At 36.6% G+C, this 25,549-nt stretch overlaps 1 protein-coding gene and 1 long non-coding RNA gene across 8 annotated transcripts in view; one reads left to right on the forward strand and one right to left on the reverse strand.

The window, feature by feature from the left end:
• On the forward strand, positions 1-24,709 carry LOC147581057 (uncharacterized). Its single transcript, XR_015251369.1, has 2 exons — positions 1-121; positions 24,317-24,709. It is a non-coding gene; the product is annotated as an uncharacterized LOC147581057 (long non-coding RNA).
• The window catches only part of UBE3D (ubiquitin protein ligase E3D), a 240,077-nt gene that overhangs the window by 173,794 nt on the left and 40,734 nt on the right, over positions 1-25,549 (reverse strand). For 6 of the 7 annotated variants that reach the window (XR_015251364.1, XR_015251365.1, XM_025925182.2 and 3 more), the window contains exons 7-8: positions 24,411-24,519; positions 21,414-21,577 (exon numbers count right to left, since the gene is read on the reverse strand). Coding sequence is in view for 4 of the 7 variants with exons in the window: in XM_025925182.2 (XP_025780967.1) it covers positions 21,414-21,577; positions 24,411-24,519 (273 nt within the window). In the remaining 3 variants the exon portion in view is untranslated. Of the gene's footprint in view, positions 1-9,701; positions 9,828-21,413; positions 21,578-24,410; positions 24,520-25,549 lie in introns of all 7 variants that reach the window. The other variant, XR_015251366.1, reaches the window with a different exon arrangement.

Raw genomic sequence — 25,549 nt, forward strand, 5'->3', positions numbered from 1 at the left:
TCCAGCCCACACCCAAAAGCCAGGGGAATTAAGCTCTACCTCTTAAAGGGAGGAAGAAAGAATTTGTGGGCATATTTTAAAACCATCACACATCTCCACGTAACCCAGTGATACCAAGAAGGTAGGATTCTATTTATTCTGCCGGTAATACCTCAGTGTTCCTAGCTTATCAAATAAATACCTGGCACTGATTCATTAATACACTGAGTTAGGCAGGGATCAGGTAGTTTTTCATAATAATCCTGTGAATTTGGTAGCATACCACTTTTAGAAGTATCTAAATAGAATCTTTATTTAGCTTTCACAAATGAATTAAACTATAAAATGAAGAATGGATGGTGATTCCTGAGCTATGCTGCCATGGCTTAAGCAAATCTTCTTCCCCCCAAAATTTTGGTTTAGGGAGATTTATATAAGAAGGTAAAAAGGACAAATTTTTGTTGATAAGAAAGAGCTATCACTTTGAAAATTAAAAAAAAAAAAAAGAACAGCATAGCAATCCCTAGCTAATTAAGATTTACCTTCCAAACTGGCTAAACAAAAACTATCATCCCCCTGAGCACTTCCTGAATTCCCAACTTTTGGAATTTTCCCTTCAGGTTTTTCACCAAGGCTTTGATTATCTATAAACCTGCCAAGCACATAACCCCAGGAGGTAGAGCTGCCAGGCATAATCAATATGGTCAGAGAGAGGAGAGAGGTAGATGTACATGTCACATTAGCATTAATTAGTGTCACCTGCATAAGTCCCAAGTGCATCAATAAAAAATTAAGATCTTCATGTAAAAAAAAAAAAAAAAGCCCTAGGTTAAAAATTTTCCATTAAATTTTCTTCACTTTCAATTGATTTCAGTGCAAATATGCACAGAGTTTATATAAATATTCCAAGATGTCAAATAAGCCCTCCAACATTTATAGGTCATGTCTCCAAGGTACAGAAATGGGATCTGTAGATAGTCTGTGTCTGTAAAAACATCTGCATTCTTTAAGGGAAGGCAAAGTAGGAGAAACCGAATTTTCCAATGGAAATATGAAACTGGAAGCAGGAAGATAGCTTTGGGACAGTTGGTTACCTCTACACCTTTTCTCCTCCTGGCCAGACATGGGCGCTATGGTGAATTAACACTCAATGATACATGTATACTTGTGTAACAGCTCCAGTAGTTGTAATTCCTCATAGGCCAGCTTACTCCTAGTTACAATCCAGGGAGCCTAGCACATGGACAGAGTCCAATATGAGTGGCTGATTTATATATTGATGTTTTGGGACATATTTTATATTATGAACCATTCTAGAGATTTGAGTCCTTTAGTAAAAACTAACTTTGCCTTTGGGGTATTTTCCGTGCAGTCACCAGAACATATAATACATATATATACTAGATTAATACCACATATACATTAATCCCATTCCTAGATATATGTTCTACAAAAGCAAGAGATTCATTGTTTTCATTCACTAATGTGTACCTATCACCTGACACATTAGTTGAATGCATGAACAAACACATAAATAAACAAATATTCTACCTTACCTGTATGTACAGTAGGGCAAGGCTGTCATGAATATGTTAGCAAAATACAATTCATTCTTTGAGTGGTTTAAAACATATTAAATTTAAAATTGTAAATAAATATAAATTCTTTCACAAATTCCCTTCCCTTGGTATATAAACACTCTTGGAAATCATCAACACATGACTCTCTTCTTTCAGTCTATTCCCCTTGTTGGATGTAACCAAGCTATACTTGACATACACTGACACCTACTGGCTGATGGAAAATGTGTTCTGTGTGCATATATACATTCTACAATCTTTCTTAAATTCTTATTTTCCAACTTCAATTCATGTAATATCAGAAAGTCTCTCTACATTCACTTTGCTCCACTGATATACAGGATTCTGTGCAATTTTTCAAAGGTATATTCTTTGGATCTGGTGTTCCCATGAAAAAGGGTTCCATGATCACCTAAGATTCCTAAGTGCTAAGTGCTATGTTTTCCTCTTAACAATTCACATTGAACTTTGGACTATTAAGATGTTGAGCAGCATAGCAGTAAAGATGCTTATATAAAATTTCACTGAGCCCACTGAGTCACAAATTTGTTTAATAACAAAAATGATAACAATAATAAGCAACCATTATTGCATAGTAAGAATCTCAGTATTATTTGACTATGGCATCCTTTTTTGCTCCCACAAAAAACCTATTAATATCTTTATTAATACACTTTGGGAAATGCATCCTGCAATTTCCTATCTTTTCTCAGGATGTCTCTTTTTCAACCTCCTGCCCCCATTATCTTTCCCTCCCTTAATTCTCAGATCAAATGCTACCTTCTCTATGAAATTTTTCTTAATTAGAATTAATGAGAAAGCCATTTGTTTATGTCTGTCATAGGACAGAGAATGCATACCTTCTAGAGCTTTTATGTAACTTGTTAGTTTCCAAGATTAAACACTGAAACTCTGGAAGTAAAAATTCTGTCTCATCTATATTTTTATCTTCTATATCTCTAAGCAGAAAGTTTTACACACAGGAAGCCTAAGTGAACGTCTGTTGAACTGAATCGGAGGCTAAGTACTGCATGCATTAAATACTTGCAGCAAGAGAAAACTAACCTTCGGTTTATAAGACAAACTAAACACAACAGAGCTTGTGATCACACTGTTTAAAATGCTTGTAAATGTTCCATACAGTTAAGTATACTTACCCCAAAAGATGAGGAAATTAAGGCCCAGATTGGAGGTTATCACTTGACCTGGCAATGTAGCTAGTCAATGGAAAATCTGGAACGAGATTCCATGTCTAACTCCAATCCCATACTCTTCCCACTTTAAAATGTCAAATGTACTCTTACAACTTCTAAGTGCCCCAAATGTTTCAGGTCATCTCAATATCAAATGCCCTAACAATCACCCCCAATTACAAATAGGGGAATCACTTCTGTGACTGACTTACTTCAGAGTGAAGTCCCATACCAGATATGATTATTAAATTTAAGAAATACATTTCCACAACTGAATCATGAAGCCCTATGCCCAATTTCTTCAATTAGAAGATAACAGTCACTTTAATCTTTCTAGGTTCACACTACTCTTACAGAACACATTTGCTGAATTATATGTAAAGTGCACTAATAATTTGCATGTATCTGTAAGTATCTGAAGAACTGTTTGGGTAGGAATTTTGCTAAGGACAAGGTATTTCCAGATAATCTCCTACCCTAAAGTTCTGTTTTCACCGCAGTTGTTTTTTTAAACACAGACCAAGAGTTTCATCAAAGAGGTAAAAAGTGGCTGGTAAGCCAACGTGGATCTGGAGGTTTTACAATGACTAAGCCTGTAACCCTGCACTGGGAAAAGAATGGGGTGAATAGACAAGCAGCTATTGGAATTAGGTCCAAAGAAGCCCAGGGAAAGCAAATCGGGTAGGAGACCTAAATGAAAACTCAATGTGAAGAAGGCTGAAAAAACCAAGTATCTGCAAAGGAGCTGAGCATGTGAGTCAAATGTGGAAAAGAGAAGGAAGGAGGTCAGCCCAAGATGCGTTAACATGGGTAGGAGCCATTTGTGAGTGCATGGTGTAAAAATAGATTAAGATGGGCTTGGGAGCAGCCAATTAAGACTGGTGTTTGCAACTAGCAGGGAAAAAGAGAAGACATTGAAATTAGGTTTAGAGGCAGAAGCCAAGTTTAGGCTTCATTAGGTAGGTAAAAAGAGTGGATTAGTTAATCTTGGGGGCTAACAGGAAAGAGGTTTGATGGTATCAATCTGAAGAGTCCAAAAGCAGCACTTAGTAAATAAATAAATCCATTTACGTGAGTGTGTGTGTGGGGGGGGTGTGGGGGGGGTGGGGTGTGTTTGGCTTTTACAGGCAGTGTTTTTTGATGGTACTGTGAGTACTGACATAAGGACATAGCCAAAGGTTTTGAAGACAGACCTGTTTTTGAATCCTAAATCTATTACATCTTAGCTGTGCCTCATTGGGCAAGTAACCTCAATTTCTAGGACTTGTTCTAACCACAGCACTTTGACACATGTTATAAGGATTCAGTGGTACAATGTATTAAAAAGCTTAGAACAAGTCTGATACGTAGTAAAGTCTTGAAAATAGTTAATATTTTGTTAGATCATTAAAACCACTATACTTATCTTTATATCTTTAAAGACATAAAGAGAAGGAGATTTATGGGAAGCTTACAAAAAAGAATAGACAGATGCGCAGAAAACAAACAAAATATTACTCCCAAGGAGAAGAAAAGTAGAATGACAATCTATAGTCTCTATATAAACCTTATTTGAACCCAGACACTTCTATTCAGAAAACTCAACTATGTCTGAATAACTTTTCAGAGTTAACTTGAACAACCTAGCACATAAAATGTCAGCCGTGCCTCCCAACCTCCCCCTTTTGGCCTTATCGATTTAGAAACAAACTCCGTGATAAAATTAGCAAGGTTAAGTCACTTCACCAGTAAAGATATCATTATTTTATGTTGCTAAAAGGAGAAAAATTATGGAAATAAGAGGTGCTAAGAAAATAAGAGTTAAAAAAAATCTAGAAACCCACAGGGCTTAGAATAAATTTTTATATATTTATCTTTATATAATTCCCTAGGATGTAAGGAATAGTTTATTAGCCATGCACAATAGGAGAAAAAAATCTGTAGGTCTCTCATGAAGACCTTACACATGTAAGAATACTTATAAACAAAAATATCAATTTCCATATCAATCCTTCTCTTATAGAAATACCACAAAAATTATATGGACATTGGTTGAAATAGAAAGCTTTGAGTCCTGTGGGTAATTATAAACTCTTAAACACAATGAACTATGTATGACATGCACAGATGAATGATTTGAGAAGCTGGAGAATGCCATTCTGATTGGACATGACAGATGATGTGGCAGGCATAGGACAAAGCAGGACTAATGAGGTTAAAACAGAGCCAGGCTGTAGAAGACCTCACATACTAATCCAAGGAGATAAAGACTTTGGATAGGCGGAAGGAAGCAGAGGAGTGATACAATTGGGGATGGCCAGGCTGGCTGCAGAAGGTAAACTGGATTAGAGAGTTCTGACAGGCTGAAGAGACACACATAACCTCCACACAAAGAACAGTAATACCTGAACTAGGTTGGTAACAATGCTGAAGAGAACAAAATAATACATATGAAGAAGATTTTGAAATAACACTGGACATGACCTCCTAACTGGTTGCAAGTAGGGGAATTAGGAGACAATTAATGGCCAACTTCAGGATTTGAGCCTGGGTGACTGGGAAAATCAAGATGCCACTGATAGGTACAAATGGAAGGAAAACATACACTCTCCAGGAACGTTAATGAATTTCTTCTACATCACACATATTGAATATAAGAAGCCAGTGGGACATCTGGCAGAGACAACCTAGAGACAAAACAGAGATGTAAGCAAAGAACCTAAGTGAAAGGCAGGTCTGAAAATGTAGACTTGAAAGTTTTTACTCAACAGAAATTAGAGTTTCTACAATGAGAGCAGATGGACTTTAGCAAAAGGGAAAACGAAGTCAGGGACATGGTTTCAGGCTACAGGAAAAAGAAATGGCAAAGGAGGAAGAGAAGAGGTCAAAACAAAGGAAAGGAAAGAGACCAAAGAAGCCAGAAGAAAACCAAAAGAAGACCAAGACAAATGCCTTGAAGAATAAGTGGTGAATAAAAATGAATGCTAAGGATTGAGAAAAAGCACATGATTTCGCTTACCAGATGACCCACTTGAGATCTGTGGATCATTAGCTTCAGTAAATAATTGAAGTAAAAACATAAGTGGACATGTTAGAAAGAAGACCTCTTTAAACATGATCCAAAAGTAAAAGGCCACCAATTCCAATTTTAATTTTGATACGATTGGATTATGACAGGATCATAATAATATGAACAGGCTATTCCCAAAAGAGAAAATTCAAATGGATGGTAAACATAAATACAGATGTTCAACCAAAGTAAGGAAAACACATATTTAAAAAAGATGCAGTTGTATCAGATTGACCAAAATTAATAAACCTGATGGTATCAAACACTGGAATAGGTATGAGGAGAAGGGTAAAAGGGCTGACTAGAATAGCCCCTAGGAGAACAACAATATTAAAATTTCAAATACCAGTAGTAAGGACCACTCCCACTCTCCAATAAAAAGAATCAGAGCTCCTTGTTATGGCAGATTCTAGAGATGGAGCAGTGAAAATATGAATCTGGAGCATTTTATAGCATCAGACAGGAAAAGGGTGATCAAAACTTAAAAATATGGAGGCATGTCAAAGGGATCCAGGAGCCATCCTAAAAGAGCTCTCAATGGCCAATACTAGAAGAATTTGAGCAAAAAAAAAATAAATCAATAAGCATGTAAATAACAAAATATATAACATAGTATTGGATTATAACCCAAGATATAAAATAAATATACATGAGTCCATCAGATAAAAATAATCGAATAAAGGGGTGCCTGGGTGGCTCAGGTGGTTGAGCGACCGACTTTGGCTCAGGTCATGATCTCACGGTTTGTGAGTTCGAGCCCCATGTCGGACTCTGTGCTGACAGCTCAGAGCCTGGAGCCTGCTTCGGATTCTGTGTCTCCCTCTCTCTCTGCCCCTCCCCTACTCATGCTCTGCCTCTCTCTGTCTCTCTCTGTCTCAGAAATAAATAAACATTAAAAAAAATAATTGAATAAGTAAATAAAAGAAACAAATCTTCCTCATGTAAAAATTCCAAATAATATATATAGATAGCACTATAATATATATAGACAGCACTATATATAATATATATAGATAGCACCTCTTTTTCAGGAGATGAGGCTAACCTTTCTCCCTCCTCTTTGAGTGTTGGCTGGACTCAGTGACTTAATTCCAAAGAACAGAATGTGGAAAAGGAAAAACAGTCACTTCAGTGAAAAAACTGGCCAACATCACCTAGCCAAGTGATCACGGTGAACATCACCAGTGATGGCTGTGGATACTCTGTACCTCCTGATATAACATGAGGATATTCTTTCCCAAACCCATCATCTCAGTCCAATCAAACGTATCAACTAAACCCAAAGCAAAAGACAGTTAAGAAAATATTTAACCAGTCCTTCTGAAAAATATGAAATTGTTCAAGACCAGAAGAGACAAAGGAGACACAATGAATTAATGCAATGCAGTATCACAGACTGGATCCTGGAATTAGAAAAGAACGTTACAGATTTCAAGCTGTACTACAAAGCTGTAATCATCAAGACAGTATGGTACTGGCATAAAAACAGATGCTCAGATCAATGGAACAGAATAGAGAACCCAGAAATGGACCCCCAAACATATGGCCAACTAATCTTTGACAAAGCAGGAAAGAATATCCAATGGAATAAAGACAGTCTCTTCAGCAAGTGGTGCTGGGAAAACTGGACAGTGACATGCAGAAAAATGACCCTGGACCACTTTCTTGCACCATACACAAAAATAAACTCAAAATGGATGAAAGACCTCATGTTAGACAGGAAGTCATCAAAATCCTCAAGGAGAAAGCAGGCAAAAACCTCTTTGACCTTGGCCACAGCAACTTCTTACTCAACACATCTCCAGAGGCAATGGAAACAAAAGCAAAAATGAACTACTGGGACCTCATCAAAATAAAAAGCACAGCAAAGGAAACAATCAGCAAAAGTAAAAGGCAACTGATGGAATGGGAGAAGATATTTGCCAAACGACATATCAGATAAAGGGTTGGTATCCAAAATCTATAAAGAACTTATCATACTCAACACCCAAAAAACAATCCAGTGAAGAAATGGGCAAAAGACATGAATAGACACTTCTCCAGAGAGAAGTGGCCGACACATGAAAAAATGTTCAACATCACCCATCATCAGGGAAATATAAATCAAAACCTCAATGAGATACCACCTCACACCTGTCAGAATGGCTAACATTAACAACTCAGGCAACAACAGATGTTGGCGAGGATGCGGAAAAAGAAGATCTCTTTTGCACTGCTGGTGGGAATGCAAACTGGTGCAGCCACTCTGGAAAATAGTCTGGAGGTTCCTCAAAAAATTAAAAATAGAACTACCCTATGACCCAGCAACTGCACTACCATGTATTTATCCAAGGGATACAGGTATGCTGTTTTGAAGGGACACATGCACCCCAATGTTTATAGCAGTACTATCAACAATAGCCAAAGTATGGAAAGAGCCCAAGTGTCCATCGATGGATGCATGGATAAAGAAGATGTGGTATATATATGTGTGTGTGTGTATATATATATATAGTGTGTATGTGTGTATATATATGTATGTGTATATATATATATGTATATATATATATATACATATATATGTATATATACATATATATGTATATATATATATATATATATATATATATATATAAAAGAGTATTACTCAGCAATCAAAAAGAATGAAACCTTGCCAGTTGCAACTACATGGATGGAACTAGAGGGTATTACACTAAGCGAAATTAGTCAGAGAAAGACAAATATCATATGACTTCCCTCATATGAGGACTTTAAGACACAGAACAGATGAACATAAGGGAAGGGAAGCAAAAATAATACAAAAACAGGAAGGGGGACAAAACATAAGAGACTCATAAATATGGAGAACAGAGGGTTACTAGAGGGGTTATGGGAGGGGGGATGGGCTAAATGGGTATGGGGCATTCAGGAATCTACTCCTGAAATCATTGTTGCACTATATGCTAACTAACTTGCATGTAAATTAAAAAAAAAATTAAAAAAAAAAAAAAAAGAACATTAGTAGAAGACTTAGTGAAATCCAAATAAATCTGGGAATTTAGTTAATATTAATGCACCAATGTTGGCTTTTCAGTTTTGAAAAAGGTGTCATGGTGATGTAAGATAACATTAGGCAAAACTGGAACTGGGTCAAGGGTATGTATACAGGAACCATCTATACTATCTTTGCAACTTTTCTATAAATCTAAAACTACTCCCAAAATAAAAAGTTTATTTAAAAAATGTAAATTAACTCTATTCCAGGAGCAGCAACTCCACTTCTTCCCATCCACTTTAAACAAGTCCTTGCAGAATTGCACAAGGAGGTGTGTACAAGGGTCTTCACTGCAGAACTGTTACTATTAAAGAAAAAAAAAATAATTGCAACAGAATGACTAAAGAAACCATGAAATATCTACATTATGGAATATTATAAAGCACTTAAAAATGAAATATATCTACATGTATTGGGAAGATATAATGCTGAGTGAAAAAATAGACTGTGGAAGGGTACTATGAGATATGGTAAGAAAAATGAAAAGATAACACACAAAACCTTTCTATATATACTCCTGGGGCATTTATAAACACGTCTATGTTGAGATAAAGAGTGTTCACAGTGGCGACTTATATAGGGGAAACTAGAATTCAAGATGGTGGCCAAGGGGACGAGTTTTATTCCAAGGTGTTGAATTTATTGTACAAGAAGAATGCCTACATTATTTACCTGGGGAATTACAAGTGATTAATTTTTTTAAGGTAGGGAGAAAATTTTCCTCTAACATGAGAGAGAAAATGGCAGGGTAAGGTTCTGGCAGTTGCTATGGTGCAATAATGCAGAGGGCATCCCATGGAGACCAGCAGTATTACTGGAGGCCCTTGGCTGGAAGCCCAGCCTAGGTCCCTGAGACAAGCACTTACTCTCGTGGTAGATGTTACAACAGCAGCTGGCCTTAACACTGGAGAGGCCAATAATGTCATGTTCAATGTATTTTGTTTCCAATAGAGGTGTAAGCACCTCAATGCCTTGAGGGCTCGTGCAGCCACCTGGATTAAAAAAAAAAAAAAGCCCATGTTCTACTGAAAGAAACTGACTTCTTCCCTCTACTCCAGCTGACCTTAGAATCCAAGGTTTATTTTACACTCACTGTCAAGAACAAAAGCAGAGCCAATCAGGACTATTGCCATTGTTTTAGATGACAAATGTCAAACTATTCTGGCAGTTATGGAAGATCCTGCCCTTTTCTTTTATACTCATTATCCTACATTAAGCCACATTGAACTTCCTTATAAGATAGGACTACAAAAACACATGGAATAGGTTGGAGAAAATTTAACTCAGAGTATATATTTAAATAAGTGCTTAAAGCTCCATTTAAAATACTACAGTTTTCCTTAATATGTTTTAAAGAGATCATTTCCCACCAGTAATCAGATATTTTTAAAATAACATTTGAGAAGCTTTAGCTATACAATTAAAAGTAAGTTTCTCCTCTACCATAGCTAAATACATTTCAGATGATAAGAAGCCAAGGCCCCCTTCCAACTCTCAGTCTTCATTCAAACAGGTCACAGAGATTCTGTAGTTCATCATTTTAATAGCACAAAATTAACACAATACTCTTTGCACTGAGACAATAAAACTTGAACCCTGCTGAACCCAATTGCGCTTTCTCTGTGCTTACACTTAGGTAAATGATATGCTGGAAAAAGTCACACTATAAATTCACAATTGCAACCCTCAACAGGCAATGAACACCACCAACCACTCCCACACATCTCTAGTTATCTCACTCACCTCCTCTCCAAATGACCATTTTGAATCTTATCCATTCTCCTCAAACCTCCAACAGTCCACTACACCATCCCTTTCCCTCTTATGCCTCTCCCTACACCACTCCTATTTTATAGATAAAATAGATGCCATAGAGGACCAAGTCCCTTATCTTCCCAAAACCTAGTATGCAAACCTGTTCCATCCACTCCAATTTTGACCTTCCCTCCTGTAACAGAAAGGAAATTATCCCTACTCCCAAGGCTAGTTTGAGATACCAGCCCCTCCTATCCTGTCAAAATCAATCACCACTTCTTTCTCATGTGTAATCAACCTCTTCCTCTTAACAGGATCCTTTCTATTGGCTTTTAAATCGGCTCAAGAGGATCTAACCCCACCTGCCTGGCTTCATCAGCTTCCCATCCCCTCAGATCTCTCCTTCCCTTCAAAGCCAAACTTCTCAAAACAGTTGTGCATACGTGTCTCTGTCACATCAGCTGCCACTCACTGCTCCCCCATTCCAATATAGCTCCCAGCTCTGTCACCTGACAAAACAATTCCTGCTAAGGTCATGATGACTTTTTCAATCTAAATCCAATACATGTTTTATATCCAACATCTTATCTGACCTCTCAGCAGGATCTGACCACTTATTTCTTCTTAAAGTACTTTCTTCTTCCCTCAGCCTCTATGAAAATTTCCTCCTAGCCCTCTGGTTGCTCCTCCATCTCCTCTCCAGGCTCACCCTCCTTTATCCGGCCCATAAATGTGGTAGTTCTTCACAGCTCAGTCCTTCCACCTCTCTTCCTAAACAATCCCACCCCTGCCCTTGGCTTCAATTATGACCAATATGCAGATGACTCACAAATTTAAAAACCCAGCCCAAACCCTGCATCAGAACTCCAGGTCTGCATATTAACTTTGTTTGCTATTTCCTCTTGAATGACTCAAATGTAGCTCAAACTCAATACATATAAAACTGATCCTCATGATCTTCTCCCAAACTTGATCTTCTTCCAACATTATCTATCCCAATAAATAATGGTTTGGTTCCAAATTCAATCAATCACAAACACTGCAATATTACTATCTCTCAAATCTATCTTAGCTACTGTCACCCACTATAGTCATTTCTCTTGGGCTTTTGCAACAGCCTCCTATGTGATCTACCATAACCATCTGTTCCCTGGTTGGTGGCCAGAATACACTTTTGGAAGCATAAACTCACCCTTCTCTTTAGACAAAACATTTAATAGATTCTTATTGTTCTTAGGATAAACACAAAGACAAAGCTCTTTAAAAATGCCTTTAAGATCCTGAGTTGGCCTGCCTCCTCCCTACCCTTTTCCTGTTCCTCACTCTATTCCAGAGTAGCCACCTGGGTCTTCTTCCCAGCTCTTGTCTTCACTGTGCTCGTTCTCACCACTGGCCTTTTATATAGCTTTCTCCCTTGCCCAGAGACTCTTCACACAGTCTCCTGCTTCTCATCTTTCAGACAGCAGTTAAGCATAAGTTCTTCCTGGAATCCCATCCTGACTTGGTTGGTCTCCCTATGATTTGCTCTCTTAACACTATCTAGCTCTTTTTCATAGTACTGATTGTATTGCAATTTTGCATTTATTTGTCTTTCCCAGTAGACTCCACTAAGGTCTACAATGCAAGGAATCAGATCTCTTTTAGCTCAATTTTGTATTTCTAGTATCTAGCACAGTAGTATGCATTTAATAACTATCTGCTGAATCAACAAATGAATGACCATCTACAACACTTGAGGTTGAAAACTTTTCTGCTAAATGTCCAAATTCAATGGGTTCTTGAAATCAAGTCACTTTTGTTTGGGACCACTGTAAATGCCTTCTTTCCTTTATATCTAAATTACCTAAAATAGCCCTGGAAAATGAATCCCTAGCTCCAGCTTGCTTTTCTCTGATTCACCCTATGTAAAGCTGATAGGATGCTGGGGCAACATCTTCTTATGGGCAGTCAAGATGGTAATAGAAAAGGGGACCAAGTGGGGAAAAAAAGACTGCAAAAGGAAAGGGAAGCTTGAAACCATTCATTTGAGGCTGATAAGAAAAACTCTAGGACCAAATGTTAGATTATCTTAATATGTGAAGAGATGTCATATTCAAGAATCAACAGATTAATTTTTGGTAGCTCTGGATGAAAGCTTCTGGGAGACAGAGCTCAGCTGGATAAGAGGAAGACCATTCAGTCAATTAGAACTATCTCAGTGTGGTCACTCTTTTTAAAGCATTAACTGTGTCATGACCCAGTGAATTCAAACCTTGTCTGGTGAAAGGCATAGCACAGAGAATGGTGGTTCTCAAGCATTTTTGTATCAGCTGTGGAAATCTTTCTTCAAACAAAAGTTTTGAGGAGAACCTCATATGCCAGACCAATACATGGGAGCATCTCTGTGGGCAGATGACTGCCACCTCCCCACTCCCCACCCAACCCCTCTCTGCCACTGCAACAGGAGCAGCCTACTGGCAGTTTCTACATAGAAACATGCATGCTTCCCCTGCCCAGTCCTTCTCAGCTTTTACTGAGGTGGGGGTGGAGTGGAGGACAGTACTTCTCTTTTTTCCATTTTCTTTGATCAGCTAATAAATATGATTTTTCCATGAAAATCCTTTCCTCAACATAAATGTAGATTTTGTTCTTTTCAAAAAATTTTTCTGTGTACGTTTACCATGTTGCCTTAACTTTACTGTAAATTCCTTTACGGCACTAATCTTTGGTCTCCTGCTTTGGAATCACATATAATACCAAGTATAGTAGGAGGTAATAAAAAAAGAGGAAAGAAAAACCCAAACCCTTCTGATGTGAAAAGTGAAGGCAATTACTCCAGGTCTGATTCATAAAAATACCTAACACATGAATAGAAAACACAGGAAAGTGAAGAAACAATTTCATATACACATTCTCCATGTTTTAGCCAATCCCAGTCCCCTCTCCCTTTTTACCCCCACAGATCACGATTATACTTGTCTCACATTCTTTCCTCAGAAGAAGGAAAGCAGATTCTTTCCAGAAAGCAGTTCCAAGAGATGGAATGCTTTTCATAGGAAAACCTGCTTTGACTGGTATCTCTAGGGAAAAAGCTCACTCTTATTATATGTCCTGGTCTTATTTCCTGTATCTTCTTTAATGATTATAACTCATGGATAAGAATTCCATATAAAAAAGTTTGAATTTAGACCACTGTACTTACACAGTCCACTCACAGGAGGGATTTTTCCAATTACAAATTAAAGAAGCTTGTGCTCCACTTGCTTCATAATGTAGAACAATTTCTAGGTGAGTAAGTCTAGGTGATAATAGCAGTGGTGACAAATGTGTGAAAAGTACTTTCCAAAAAAGCATTTCTATTTTCCCAAAGGTATTTGATAACTTTTATGTATTTTTAGGTTAATTTCCTTTTAATGGATTCCTGTTCTAAGAAGCTAAGGCAATGGACTTCTGAAAAAAATCACATTTGTATCCTTCAATTCTGATTTAGAAGATCAGATATGGACATGGTATAAATCAGAAGTTTCCACTGCTGATGTTATATATTAAGATGCATAAATATTTACTGAATATAGTATAGTAAGCAGTATATTTTGGGGAGTAATCAAAATGCTGACACATTCTAAACTATCAAAGGAATTGTTCTTGAGGAAGAACATACATTTACAGTGACATTTTCAAATCTCCTAAAATTTTATGGTGAGGGACTCTACATGATATAATGAAAAATAACTGAATTTGGAATCAGGACAACCTGGCTCAAATTCTGGCTCTATTACCAACTAATAAAGTGACTAATTATTTCTCTTACTGCACCTCAGTTTCCTCATTTATAAAATATAAGACTTGGACATTCACATCTGAAGTTTAAGTTAATCCTACTCTACAAAAGGAATGCCCCTAATTAGAGTGCACTGACAATATCACCTTGTGACTTCTATGTGGAGACATAGAAGACAGAGAAATGGTTTAATAAAGTGCTTTTTAGGAGTTGGTGACACACTTATCAATTCATTCACTTACTTGCTCATTCACTCATTTTAGCATCATATTCACACACTATCCAAATAAATTCATGTCAAGTGTTCTAGTAGGTTATGTAATTTTTAAGTAACAGGTCTTATATATTCTGCTAGATATAAAATTAGCATAAATTAACATTTGGTTTATGTTTTCATCAATCAAAAAGGACAAAGGCCTCTAAATCTCCTAAAAATCACCTAATTTTATCTCAGGCAATGATAGTCTCTGACACATCAGGTATGAGCACCTCAATTAACCATACTTTAGCAATGATTTTATGAAAGTGACACAGAAAACACAGGGAACAAAGTAAAACTAAATGGAATTACATTAAACTTAAAAACTTTTGTGCATCAAAAGACACAATCAATAGATGCAATAAAAAAAGTGACCTCGGGGCGCCTGGATGCCTTGGTCAGTTAAGCATCTGACTCTTCATATTGGCTCAGGTCATGATCTTGCAGTTGTGAGATCAAGCCCCATGTCGTCCTCTGTGCTGAGCGTGGAGCCTATTTAGGATTCTCTCTGTCCCTCTCTCTCTGCACCCGCCCCCCCAACTCTCAAAATAAATAAGTAAACTTAAAAAATGCAATGGAATGAGAAAAAATATTTGCAGGCCACATGTCAAATAAAGAGTTAATGTCAGAATATATTAACTCCAACAATTCAACAACAAAAAAAATCAAGTAACCTGATTAAAAAAATGGGTAAAGAACTTGAACAGACATTTCTCCAGAGATATAAAAATGGCCAACAAGTATATGAAAAGATGCTCAGTATCACTAATCATCAGAGAAGTGCCAATCAAAACCACAATAAGATATCACCTCACAGCCATGTGGACGGCTACTATTAAAAAACCAGAAAACAGGGGCACCTGGCTGGCTCAGTTGGTGGAGCATGCAATTCTTGATCTCGGGGTTTTGAGTTCAAGCCCTGTGTTGTGTGTAAATATTACTTAAAAACAAAATCTTAAAAAAAAAACAAAAAAACCAGAAACAGAAAATAATGTGTTGGTAAGAATGTGGAGAAATTAGAACCACTGTTAGTGGGAATGTAAATGCTGCAACTACCATGGAAAACAGTATGGAGGTTCCTCAAAAAATTAAAAACAGAACTACCATTCAATCCAGCAGTCCCATCTCTGGGTATATATCCAAAAGAATTGAAAGCAGGGTCTCCAAGAGATATTTGCACACCAAGGTCACCTCCGCACTGTTCAAAATGCACAAGAAGCAATCCAAATGTCCACTGAGCGATGAATGGGTAATCAAAAAGCGTTCAATGGAATAATACTCAACTTCAAAAAGAAAGGCAATCTTGTTACATGCTACAACATAGATGAACCACCTTAACGACGTTATGGTAAGTGAAATAAACTAGTCACAAAAAGACAATACTCCATGATTCCACATATATGAAATATCTAAAGTGGTCAGTATTATGAACTGAATTGTGTTCTCCACAAATTCACATGTTGAATATGAACAGTTAGGGCTCTAACCCCCAGTGGGACTGTATTTGGAGACAGGGCCTTTCAAGGAGTACTTAAGTTGACTGAGGTCATATGAATGGGGCTCTAATCAGATAGAACTGCTGTCCTTATCAGAAGAGGAAGAGAAGCAAGAACTTCTTCCATCTCCACCCCCTCTCATCTTTCTCTTTGTTCTCACAAACGGAAGGGGTCATGTGCGGTGGACACAGTGAGAGGGAGGTTGTCTACAAGCCCGTGTGAGAGGCCTTACCAGAAACCATCCTGACGGCACCTTGATCCTGGACTTCTAGTCACCAGAGCCTTTGAGAAAATAAGTTTCTGGTTTTTAAGTCATCCAGTCTTTGGCACTTTGTTATGACAGGCGTAGCAGACTAACACACTCTATTTTATTTTTTTTTTTTATTTTATTATTTTTTTTAATTTATTTTTTAAAATTATTTTATTTTATTTTATTTTATTTTATTTTATTTATTTATTTATTTTATTTTCTACTTTAATGCATAAAATAGAATAGTGGTTATCAGGGGCTGGGGGATAGAGGGAGAAAGAATTGTCTAATGGGTATAGGGTTTTCAGCTGCAAAATAAAAAAGCTCTGGCGATCTCATTTGGGAAAATGTGGGAAAATGTGGGAAGATCCACTACCAATAATAGGACTCATGACTTAAAACAATGAAGAGAATTCAATTTAGCTTTTAAAAAAAGCCCACTTCTTTGCACTTAGTGATTACATTCCCTAAATTCTTTTCTCTTATAGACATAAGAACAAAGGACTTAAAACCTATAAAATTCTTCATCATTGTAAATTAAAAATAAATCTAGTTTTCACATTTCCCTAAAGAAAATGAGCAAAGTATAACAATAAACATTTATGTTAGGTTTGTACTTATCCTTTTTACTCTAACTTAAAGTGTGGGATTATAGAGGTTTGGGCTCACGCTGCAGTAAAATTTCTCTTATTTGCTGGCCTAAAAAAAATTTCCAGAAACTAGTGGGCTGTGCCACCCAGAGGGAAAAGGTAGACACAGCTGGGTTTCAGGAGATAATCCACAACAGGGTTTTTCAACGTTGGCACTACTAGCATTTGGGGCTGGATCATTCTTTGTTGTTGAGGCTCTCTGAGGCATTGTAGGATGTTTAAGAGCATCCTAGGCTTTATTTACCTACTAGATTCTAGTAGCCCCTCAAGTTGTGACAACCAAAAATGTCCCAGACACTGCCAAATATCCCCTCAGGGGCAAAATGACTCCCATTCTAGAAAACAGGAGGCCATGGATGAATTGATGATTTAGCACAAACTGCAGAAGTAGTTAAGATAGGGTGGTCCAAAGCTAAAAAGTTAATATTTATGATCTAAATTCTGATATACAAACTAAACAATATAAGTTGTAAGATAATTGTGGGCAAGGGGTACGGGGATAAAAAACAATAGACTTCAAAATGTCAAGAGACATGTGTGTCTATTGCTAGAAAGAAAGAACATTCTAAATATGTTACTTGCCACTTTTTGTGTGTGTCCTCAAGGAACTAAAACCATAGTTACATTTGCTATTTTCCTCTTTTAGACTGCCATCTGGCAATCCACACTTCCACTAAAAAAAAAAAAATTGCAACCAATTGGACTAAAATAGTTAATGCACCACCCCACATGCCAAAAATATGCCAGGGAATCTACGGTTTGCTCAGTAATGCCCCCAAAGAAAGAAACTAATGTCTCTTAAAAGACAACGTCCTTGAAAGACAAAAGCAAGTAACTAGCAGAATGCTTACCCAACTTGTGAAGTTCCCCTCCTACCTTTGGGGGATAAAGAATCAAACAGTAGTAGAAGAAGAAAACAAAAGCAGTTATACACAACAGGCAAACTGAAGTCATCAAACTCATTTATTATATCCCTAAGACGTGACATACAAAGTTAAAAAAGGAAAAAAAAAGTCCACTAATCAAATACAGAACACAACTGACTATAGTCATTGTATTTCCAGTGTCATGGTAATTTGTTAGGAATGAGCGAAATAATGAGACAGTGCATCGAATCTCTGTCACACAACTCAAAACAGGCAGTGTAAAGATTCTTCACAATAATGAATATAAGGTTCATCACAGTAACTTAGTCTACCACCGCTTCCTTTTTCTTAGCACCCAAAAGTTGTCAAAAGACAAACTGTCACAACCAAACTGGTATATCCTTAGAGTTCTCTTTCACAAATCCATAAAGGCAGTTACCAACAGAGGAACAGCAATTATCAAATATAAAAATAAGCAGAAAATGATGTACCATTCATTTGACAAATGTTTTGTTAAATGTGACCACAAATTTTCTATACTGAGAACTTCTACAAGAACTCACCTAGATGTAGTAAGGAGCAAGACGCACAAGGTCCTGGTTCACAAGGAGTATACATCCTAGCACATGAATTCTAGTGGAATTATCAAACATTTGCGGAAAGTAACACTGTAAAGCAAAGTTAGAAACACAAGGAACGTTTTCAAAGAGAGGAGAGTTAACACCAAAAGAAAAGAGTTAACAGAGAGAACAGAAGACTTGAAGTATCATTATTGGTATCACAGATACTGAGAGAACAATTCATTTGTAAGACAGAACAGATTGTGACATAAGAGAACATTTTGAATAAACATATTTAGATACATCTGTATGAAATCTTAGAAAAACAATGATAAAGAGAAATCCTATAGGTTTTCAGAGAGATAACATATAAGAGATTTTCAGATACTCAAGGATTGACTACAGTCCAACTTTAACAGTACATAAAAGAGCGGATTTCATCAAATCAATGAAACAAAGACTAGTAAGTGAAAAACCAAACTGTAAAAAGATATATACTATACAGTACTATTTGTAAATATTTTTAAAACATCAAATATTTTTATGGAAATGGACTTATACAATAAAAATATAAAACCACTTATGGCCATGATACGTAAGAGGGAAGCAAGGGGAGCCTGGGCGGCTCAGTTGGTTAGGCATCCAACTCTTGATTTCAGCTCAGGTCATGATCTTGCAGTTTTGTGAGTTCAGGCTCTGTGTCAGGCTCTGTGCTGACAGTGAGGAGCCTGTTTGGGATTCTCTCTCTTTCTTCCTCTCTCTCTACCCCTCCCCTCTGTCTCTCTCAAAATAAATAAAGTTTAAAAATATATTTAAAAAAAAAAAAAAAGAGGGAAGCAAATAGGTCAGGTCAGGGCAGTGGCTTGGTACTTCCCTAAGAAGAAACTGCCACCATCACCAGAATCATACATGATCTCAACATAGAGGACAGAGTTCAGGAGACAGGGAGAAAAGAAGAAATGCAAAACCTTATTAAGGAAAAGTCTTTTCTCTTACTGCAGGTAAGAAGGGACTACTATATAACAAATTAGCAAGTAAAAAAAAAAAGGAAAGTAAATATAACAATATTAACATCAGGCAAATTCGAATTAAGCGGAAATAGCATTACATAGAAGGGCAGCAAAAATCTCTTCTGGATAAAATATGCAATTAGTCAAGTTGTCATGGCACAAATATTTATGTACCTAATAACATAGCTTCAAGATATACAATGAAAAAACTGATACCAAAATCAGAAGAAAATAACTTATTCATAATCAAAGTGTGATTTAACACATCCTTCTCAAAAGTCCACATTTCAAATAAATAAAAAACATAAAAGATTTTAACAAGCTTCACCACATAAATCCACATAAGTCTATAAAGGCACACACAGACACAGAAGTAAATGTAGAATACAAGCAACAAAGAGCTTAAAAGGTAACTATGTATTAGGCCATACACGTGCACACATACATACACACACCAAAGTGCCCAAAACATCAAAGCATAAGCCAGAGTCTCTGATCATACCTCAAAACAACAAAAGGATCTATATCTGACCTGTTTCATTTAGACTGGCATCAGATGGACAAAAATCTAAATGGCAGTTTGGGTGACGTTACAGAAAAATGGGCATTTATAGAAACTTCAGGTAGGAATATAAATTTGCAATGCCTTTTTACAAAGTAACTAGTATTATCTATCAAAATTTTAAATGTTGTACCATTGCTTCAGCAATTCTACTTCTAGAAATCCCTTATAAAAAAAGTACACATAATTACAAACCAAATTTGTATAACGACACACAATGAAATGTTACTTATAGCAGCAAAATGGTAATAACCCAAGTATCTATCAACAGAAAAACAGTTAAATTATTTATAGTACACCCATTACATAAAATGCAAAGCACTGACTTGTAAAGAATCTCCCAGGACACAGTGTTGCTTTCTTTTTAAGTGTAAAAAATACACATGTATCTTCCAAATTATGTTAAGATGAAAAATAAATAGAAAAAGGAATTGAAGAATATACAACATACTTTTTACTTCCAGAAAGGGGCATGATGGAGAACTTTCACATTTTACTTTATGTATGTCTCAACTGTTTAAATATTTTATGATTGGTACTGCTTATATAATCCAAAAAAAAAAAAAAAAAAAAAGATGAGCAATTTTTCAAAATTTCGTATTTACTTCCTAGAAAACAACTGGCATCTTTCTGTTCTTAGTACAAATTTGATCAAACCCATTGGAGAGTACAAGACAAGTATAAACTTCAATCTGTTCTCTCTGCCAGGAACACTGCTCTCTCAGATAAAGCTCACTCTTTCACTTCAAGTTTTCCACTTAAATATCGTCTTACGAAACATCCTTGACTTTTCAACATAAAATGACAACCTCCTACACCCATCCTACTCCTCCCCAACTACTCTACCTTGCTTTGTATTTCAGGAGAGTAATTTAACACCTGTGTTTTGTGATAATAGTACCTACCCCACAGGGTTGTTGTTAGGCTTAAAGGAGCTAGAAGCCCACAGATGAGTGCCTGACTCTTCAGCGGGAGCCACGAGTCACATGGCCACATTGGTCCAAGGTTTTATGCCTCTTTTGTTTATGGTCTGCCTTCCCCCCATTAGAATGACAATCCCAGGAAGAAAGGACTAGGTTTTTTTCACCATTGCATCCCCAATGCCTGGAAAGTGCTTATCAGTAAATATTCATAGCTTTTGATGCCTGATTAAGTACTACAGCCATATGCATAGACAGCTGAGATTACAAGAAAAAGACCAATTATTTTCAGTAAAAGTAAGCTTTGTACACATTAGCATGAATCATCTGTAATAATTCAATCTACTTGAAAGCATAACATTTAGCAGTACAACTCCTAGAAGCTTCAAATAGGGAAGTGGCATAGTACCATTTAATTCATTGATTTCTCAACACCAAATGGCAAAAGAAACTAAACAACGTGGAATGAGGAAACAAACACACAACTTACTTTTCATTCCTGCTTTTGACACATGGCTGGTAGAGGACCTTGACAGCATTCCAGGCAGAACTGGAATCTGCCTTTAAGATGTCTTCCAACAGAGGGAATTTTGTGATACCTCTGGAACTTCCCAAAGATTCAATCACCAAACTGTCTGAGTTTAAAAGCCATAGCTAAAGATACGGAGAGAAAAGTCCAAGTATAAGGATATCATTATCACTCATTATCATATTTCATACCATCACTAAAAAACAAAACACAAATAAAACTATAAAATACCACAAAATAATACAGGAGAACCATGTATATAATTTTTAAGTACGGTAAGTCTTTCAAAGTATAACATCTGGTAGAGTCACCGAGATTATAAAAGTTAAAAAAAGAAAAAAGAGAGAGAGACAACCAACTAGGAGAAACTATTTAATAGTATATAACAAAGGTATTATCTATAATATATACAGCTCCCAGGAAACAATAAGGGGGCAAAAACAGCCCAACAGAAATAAAGGCAAAGAATATGTACAGAATTAACAGAAGGAATAAGTGATAAACATATAAAAATGTTAATATAACTAGTAATAAGGAAATGTGAAAATCATCTGCCACCCTTTTCCACTTATCAGATTTGCAAGTACAACAAGATGGCACCATCCAGTTCAGAAGAGGGGTCTGGACTGCTGGCAGAAGAGTTTTGGGATTTGGATGCCTGCTGTTCATTGTGGAGCTCAGCAGGGGTCTGGCTTCAGCCTTACCCCAGGAGCTCTGAAGCAAGAATCCCACCCACAAAATCTGTCCCACCTTCAGACAGGAGGCCCCTTCTTTTTGCACAACAGGGTCAAATCAATGGCAGTAGGCGGACCAGAGCAGGGGTGGGAAGAGGTAACTTTCTGAACAAGGTGACATCTGTCACATAAGGGCAAGTCTCTGGAGAAGAGGCAGCTGAGTGCCATTAGCAGTCCACACCTCTCAGCAGCTGGGAAATGGGTGTATCAGCCTGAGTAAAGGGGATCTGGGTGGGGTACCAAGAATGCCTCACTATACGGGATAAATTAATACAGCTTCTCTGGAGGATGATAATTATCAATTTAAAATACACAAATTCTAATACCATATTAGATTAAAAAGGTCTGTTTCTAAAGAAGTGCTAAAATACACATGCGAAGATCACTTTCATTGCCGCACTGTCTTTAACAGCCACACACTGGAATTCTAGACCTTAAAGACACTGATCTACATTTACACTAACAAGAAACAATCCTTATGATACACTGCTGTGTGGAATAAACATATTGAAGAAAAATGCTCATGATATGATTCTGGTATGTTTTACAAACAAAAGCAAAATGTAAGTGTATGAACATGTAGTCATATATGGATGGGGGGAAATGTTGGAAGTACACATACCAAATTAATAATTTTTATCTTCAAATACTATGATATAGCAAGACAGGAGAGAAGACAAGGTGGAGGAATACCACTGCCACATTCTTCACACTGTCTGTTTCAAGAATGTATTACTTTTATAACAAAGACATTTTTTGAATTTAAATATTATATTAGTAGTAGATTTTAAAAGTTCCTATTCCTGAGTTTTAACTTGAAAACCTTACAGTAAAAGAAAATTAAAACTGATTTCAGACTATGACTATCAGGCATACTCAGTATTAACTTCAGTCAAAAAGTATTTTAGTTTTGGTATTAATTATCGGAGTCAGAGAAGCATGGGGTCCCCATAATGGATGGCCAGCTATGAAGCCACACCTAACAACAACCTAACCCCCTGCCTCCTTCGAGCTACCATGTTTCCCTATTAGCTTGTGAGTTCCTTAATGGCATTTTTTGCTCTACCCTCAACACCTAGAACAGTGCCTTTATAATAAGAAATGTTCAATATATGTTTACTGGTTGAATAAAATAGATATGGAGGCAGAAAAGAGACTTGGGCCTTAAGATTCTCATATAAGTGGTCCAAATTCTTTTCTGCAGACCATTATTTCTAACAGCAACAGTATAATAGTAGATGCTTGTGGTACATGAAGGAAACGATTCTGTTAACTGCAGGGCCTCTTATCCCAAACTTGCCACTCCTTCTCAAACATCAATGTGTTAACATCAGGAGCTCAAAGAGGTATCGGCACCCATGTTCACTGCAGCATCATTTACAACAGCCAAGATGCGGAAACAATCTAAATGTCCATCAACAGATGAATGGATAAAACAAATGTGCTGCATACATACAATGGGTTATTCAGCCTTAAAAAAGAAGGAAACCTTGTAATATCCAACAACACAGATGAACTTTGAGGACAGTATGCCAAGTAAAATAAGCCAGACACCGAAGGACAGTACTGCTGGATTCCACTTACATAAGGAATCTAAAACAGTCCAACAGATAGAAGCAAAGAGTAGAATGATGGCTGCCAAAGGCTGGAAGGAGGGAGAAATGGAGAGTTGCTAATGAAAAGAGTATAAAGTTAAAGTTAGGCAAGACGAATAAGTACTAGAGATCTGCGTATTATATTGTGCCTATAATTAACAATACTGTTAGCATGCACTTAAAAATCTATGAAGAGGGTAGATCTCACATGAAGTGTTCTTACCACATACACACATATATATAAAAACAGGAGCAACAGAATATATTTTAAACATAAGAGTATCAAAAAGGAAAAACGGAACAATCAATAGGGGGAAAAAAGTGACAGAGACAGAACTGTGTTATACTGACCAAGAAAAGTCATTAACAACTTAGAGTGAAAAACTTTATTTTGTGGTGTGAGCAGGTTTCAGGTTTTATTTTTCTCTATATCCCCAGTACCTAGCACATAAAGCCACTTGCTCTTTTGTCATTGAGTTTGGTTTGGGAATTCAATGGATATTACAAATTCAGTATTTGATCGTTTATTTTCTAGACCTGAGAATTGAGAAAAGAGAATGGCAAGACTAAAGAATTTCTGAGACCCTGGATTACCAGGCTACAGAAAGATGGGAGAAATAACATCTTACCAAGATGTACACTTTGCCGTCATGACCTTGAATAGTGAATCTAAAAGTGCTTCTAGCAGAGGAGAGTTCCACCAGACACTGGGCGATAACACTCTGTACAAACTGGGACCTGTTTGAACAGAAATCAATTTTCACAATGTGCCTCTCATAATAACTCTCACTGGCAAGAGGAGCCAAAAATACCCACAGGGTACCTAAAAGGCAGAGGCGTGTGCAGCCAGACTTTTCTATATGCTGCTCATTCCTTCACAGACTGTGCTAATGTGGATTTTAATATATTTTAATGTATTTGTGTTTGCTCCAGTCTTCTTATAATCTCTTCTCCAATCCTTAATACATTTCCCACCCTGAACCTAACTATTCCCTGACTGAATAAAAAAAAATACTGTATTAGACATGTTAATATTCCACTTGTGCTATAGCACATTAAACGGTGAGTTAAATAAAAAAAAAATAATAATAAAAAAATAAAAAAAAAAAATAAACGGTGAGTTAAAAAAGAAGGCGAGATGTTTCCTCCCAAACATTAGACAGTTATCTACAATGATTTCCATTTGGAGCCCCTCAAAAAGTCAGAGCTGAGGTACAGAATCAAAGTATTTACAGGAGGATAAATTTTAAGGTTAAAATCAGATTGCCATAATTTTCAGATATCCATAAATGAGTTGAAAGATATGCTATAATTAACTTCTGTTTGCAAACTAAAAAGATTCCAAGAAAGAAAACACTAGTGGATTTAGTGGCTAAGTAACATTTTTAAAAAAAACACAGGAGTTGTTTGAAAACTGACCCACGTTTCACATTTTAAATAAGTCAAATTAAAACAGAAACAATTATTCAAAACCTATTAGTGATTAGGTTGTAAGAACTTGGATATCTGGCAAATAGAAAGAAGCACAAAAAGCTTTCAGAATTTGAAGATGTTAATATAAGCACATTTGTTTATGCCAATTTGTAAGCAAGCCATAAATGAATCCTCAAATCTTGTATATGTGTGGTTTGCTTCAACTGTCTAAAAGCCTTTCTCAAGGTTTTTTTTTCCCCCAATAAGGAGGTATAAATAAAAATGAATTCCCAAATAATCAATTGTACCTATCATTCTCCACATTTAAAATTACAGAATAAACTTAATTTGCTAT

This window comes from Puma concolor, chromosome B2 (assembly GCF_028749965.1).
Source record: "Puma concolor isolate L17-30 chromosome B2, mPumCon1.1.hap2, whole genome shotgun sequence".
In the NCBI taxonomy this organism is placed as follows: domain Eukaryota; kingdom Metazoa; phylum Chordata; class Mammalia; order Carnivora; family Felidae; genus Puma; species Puma concolor.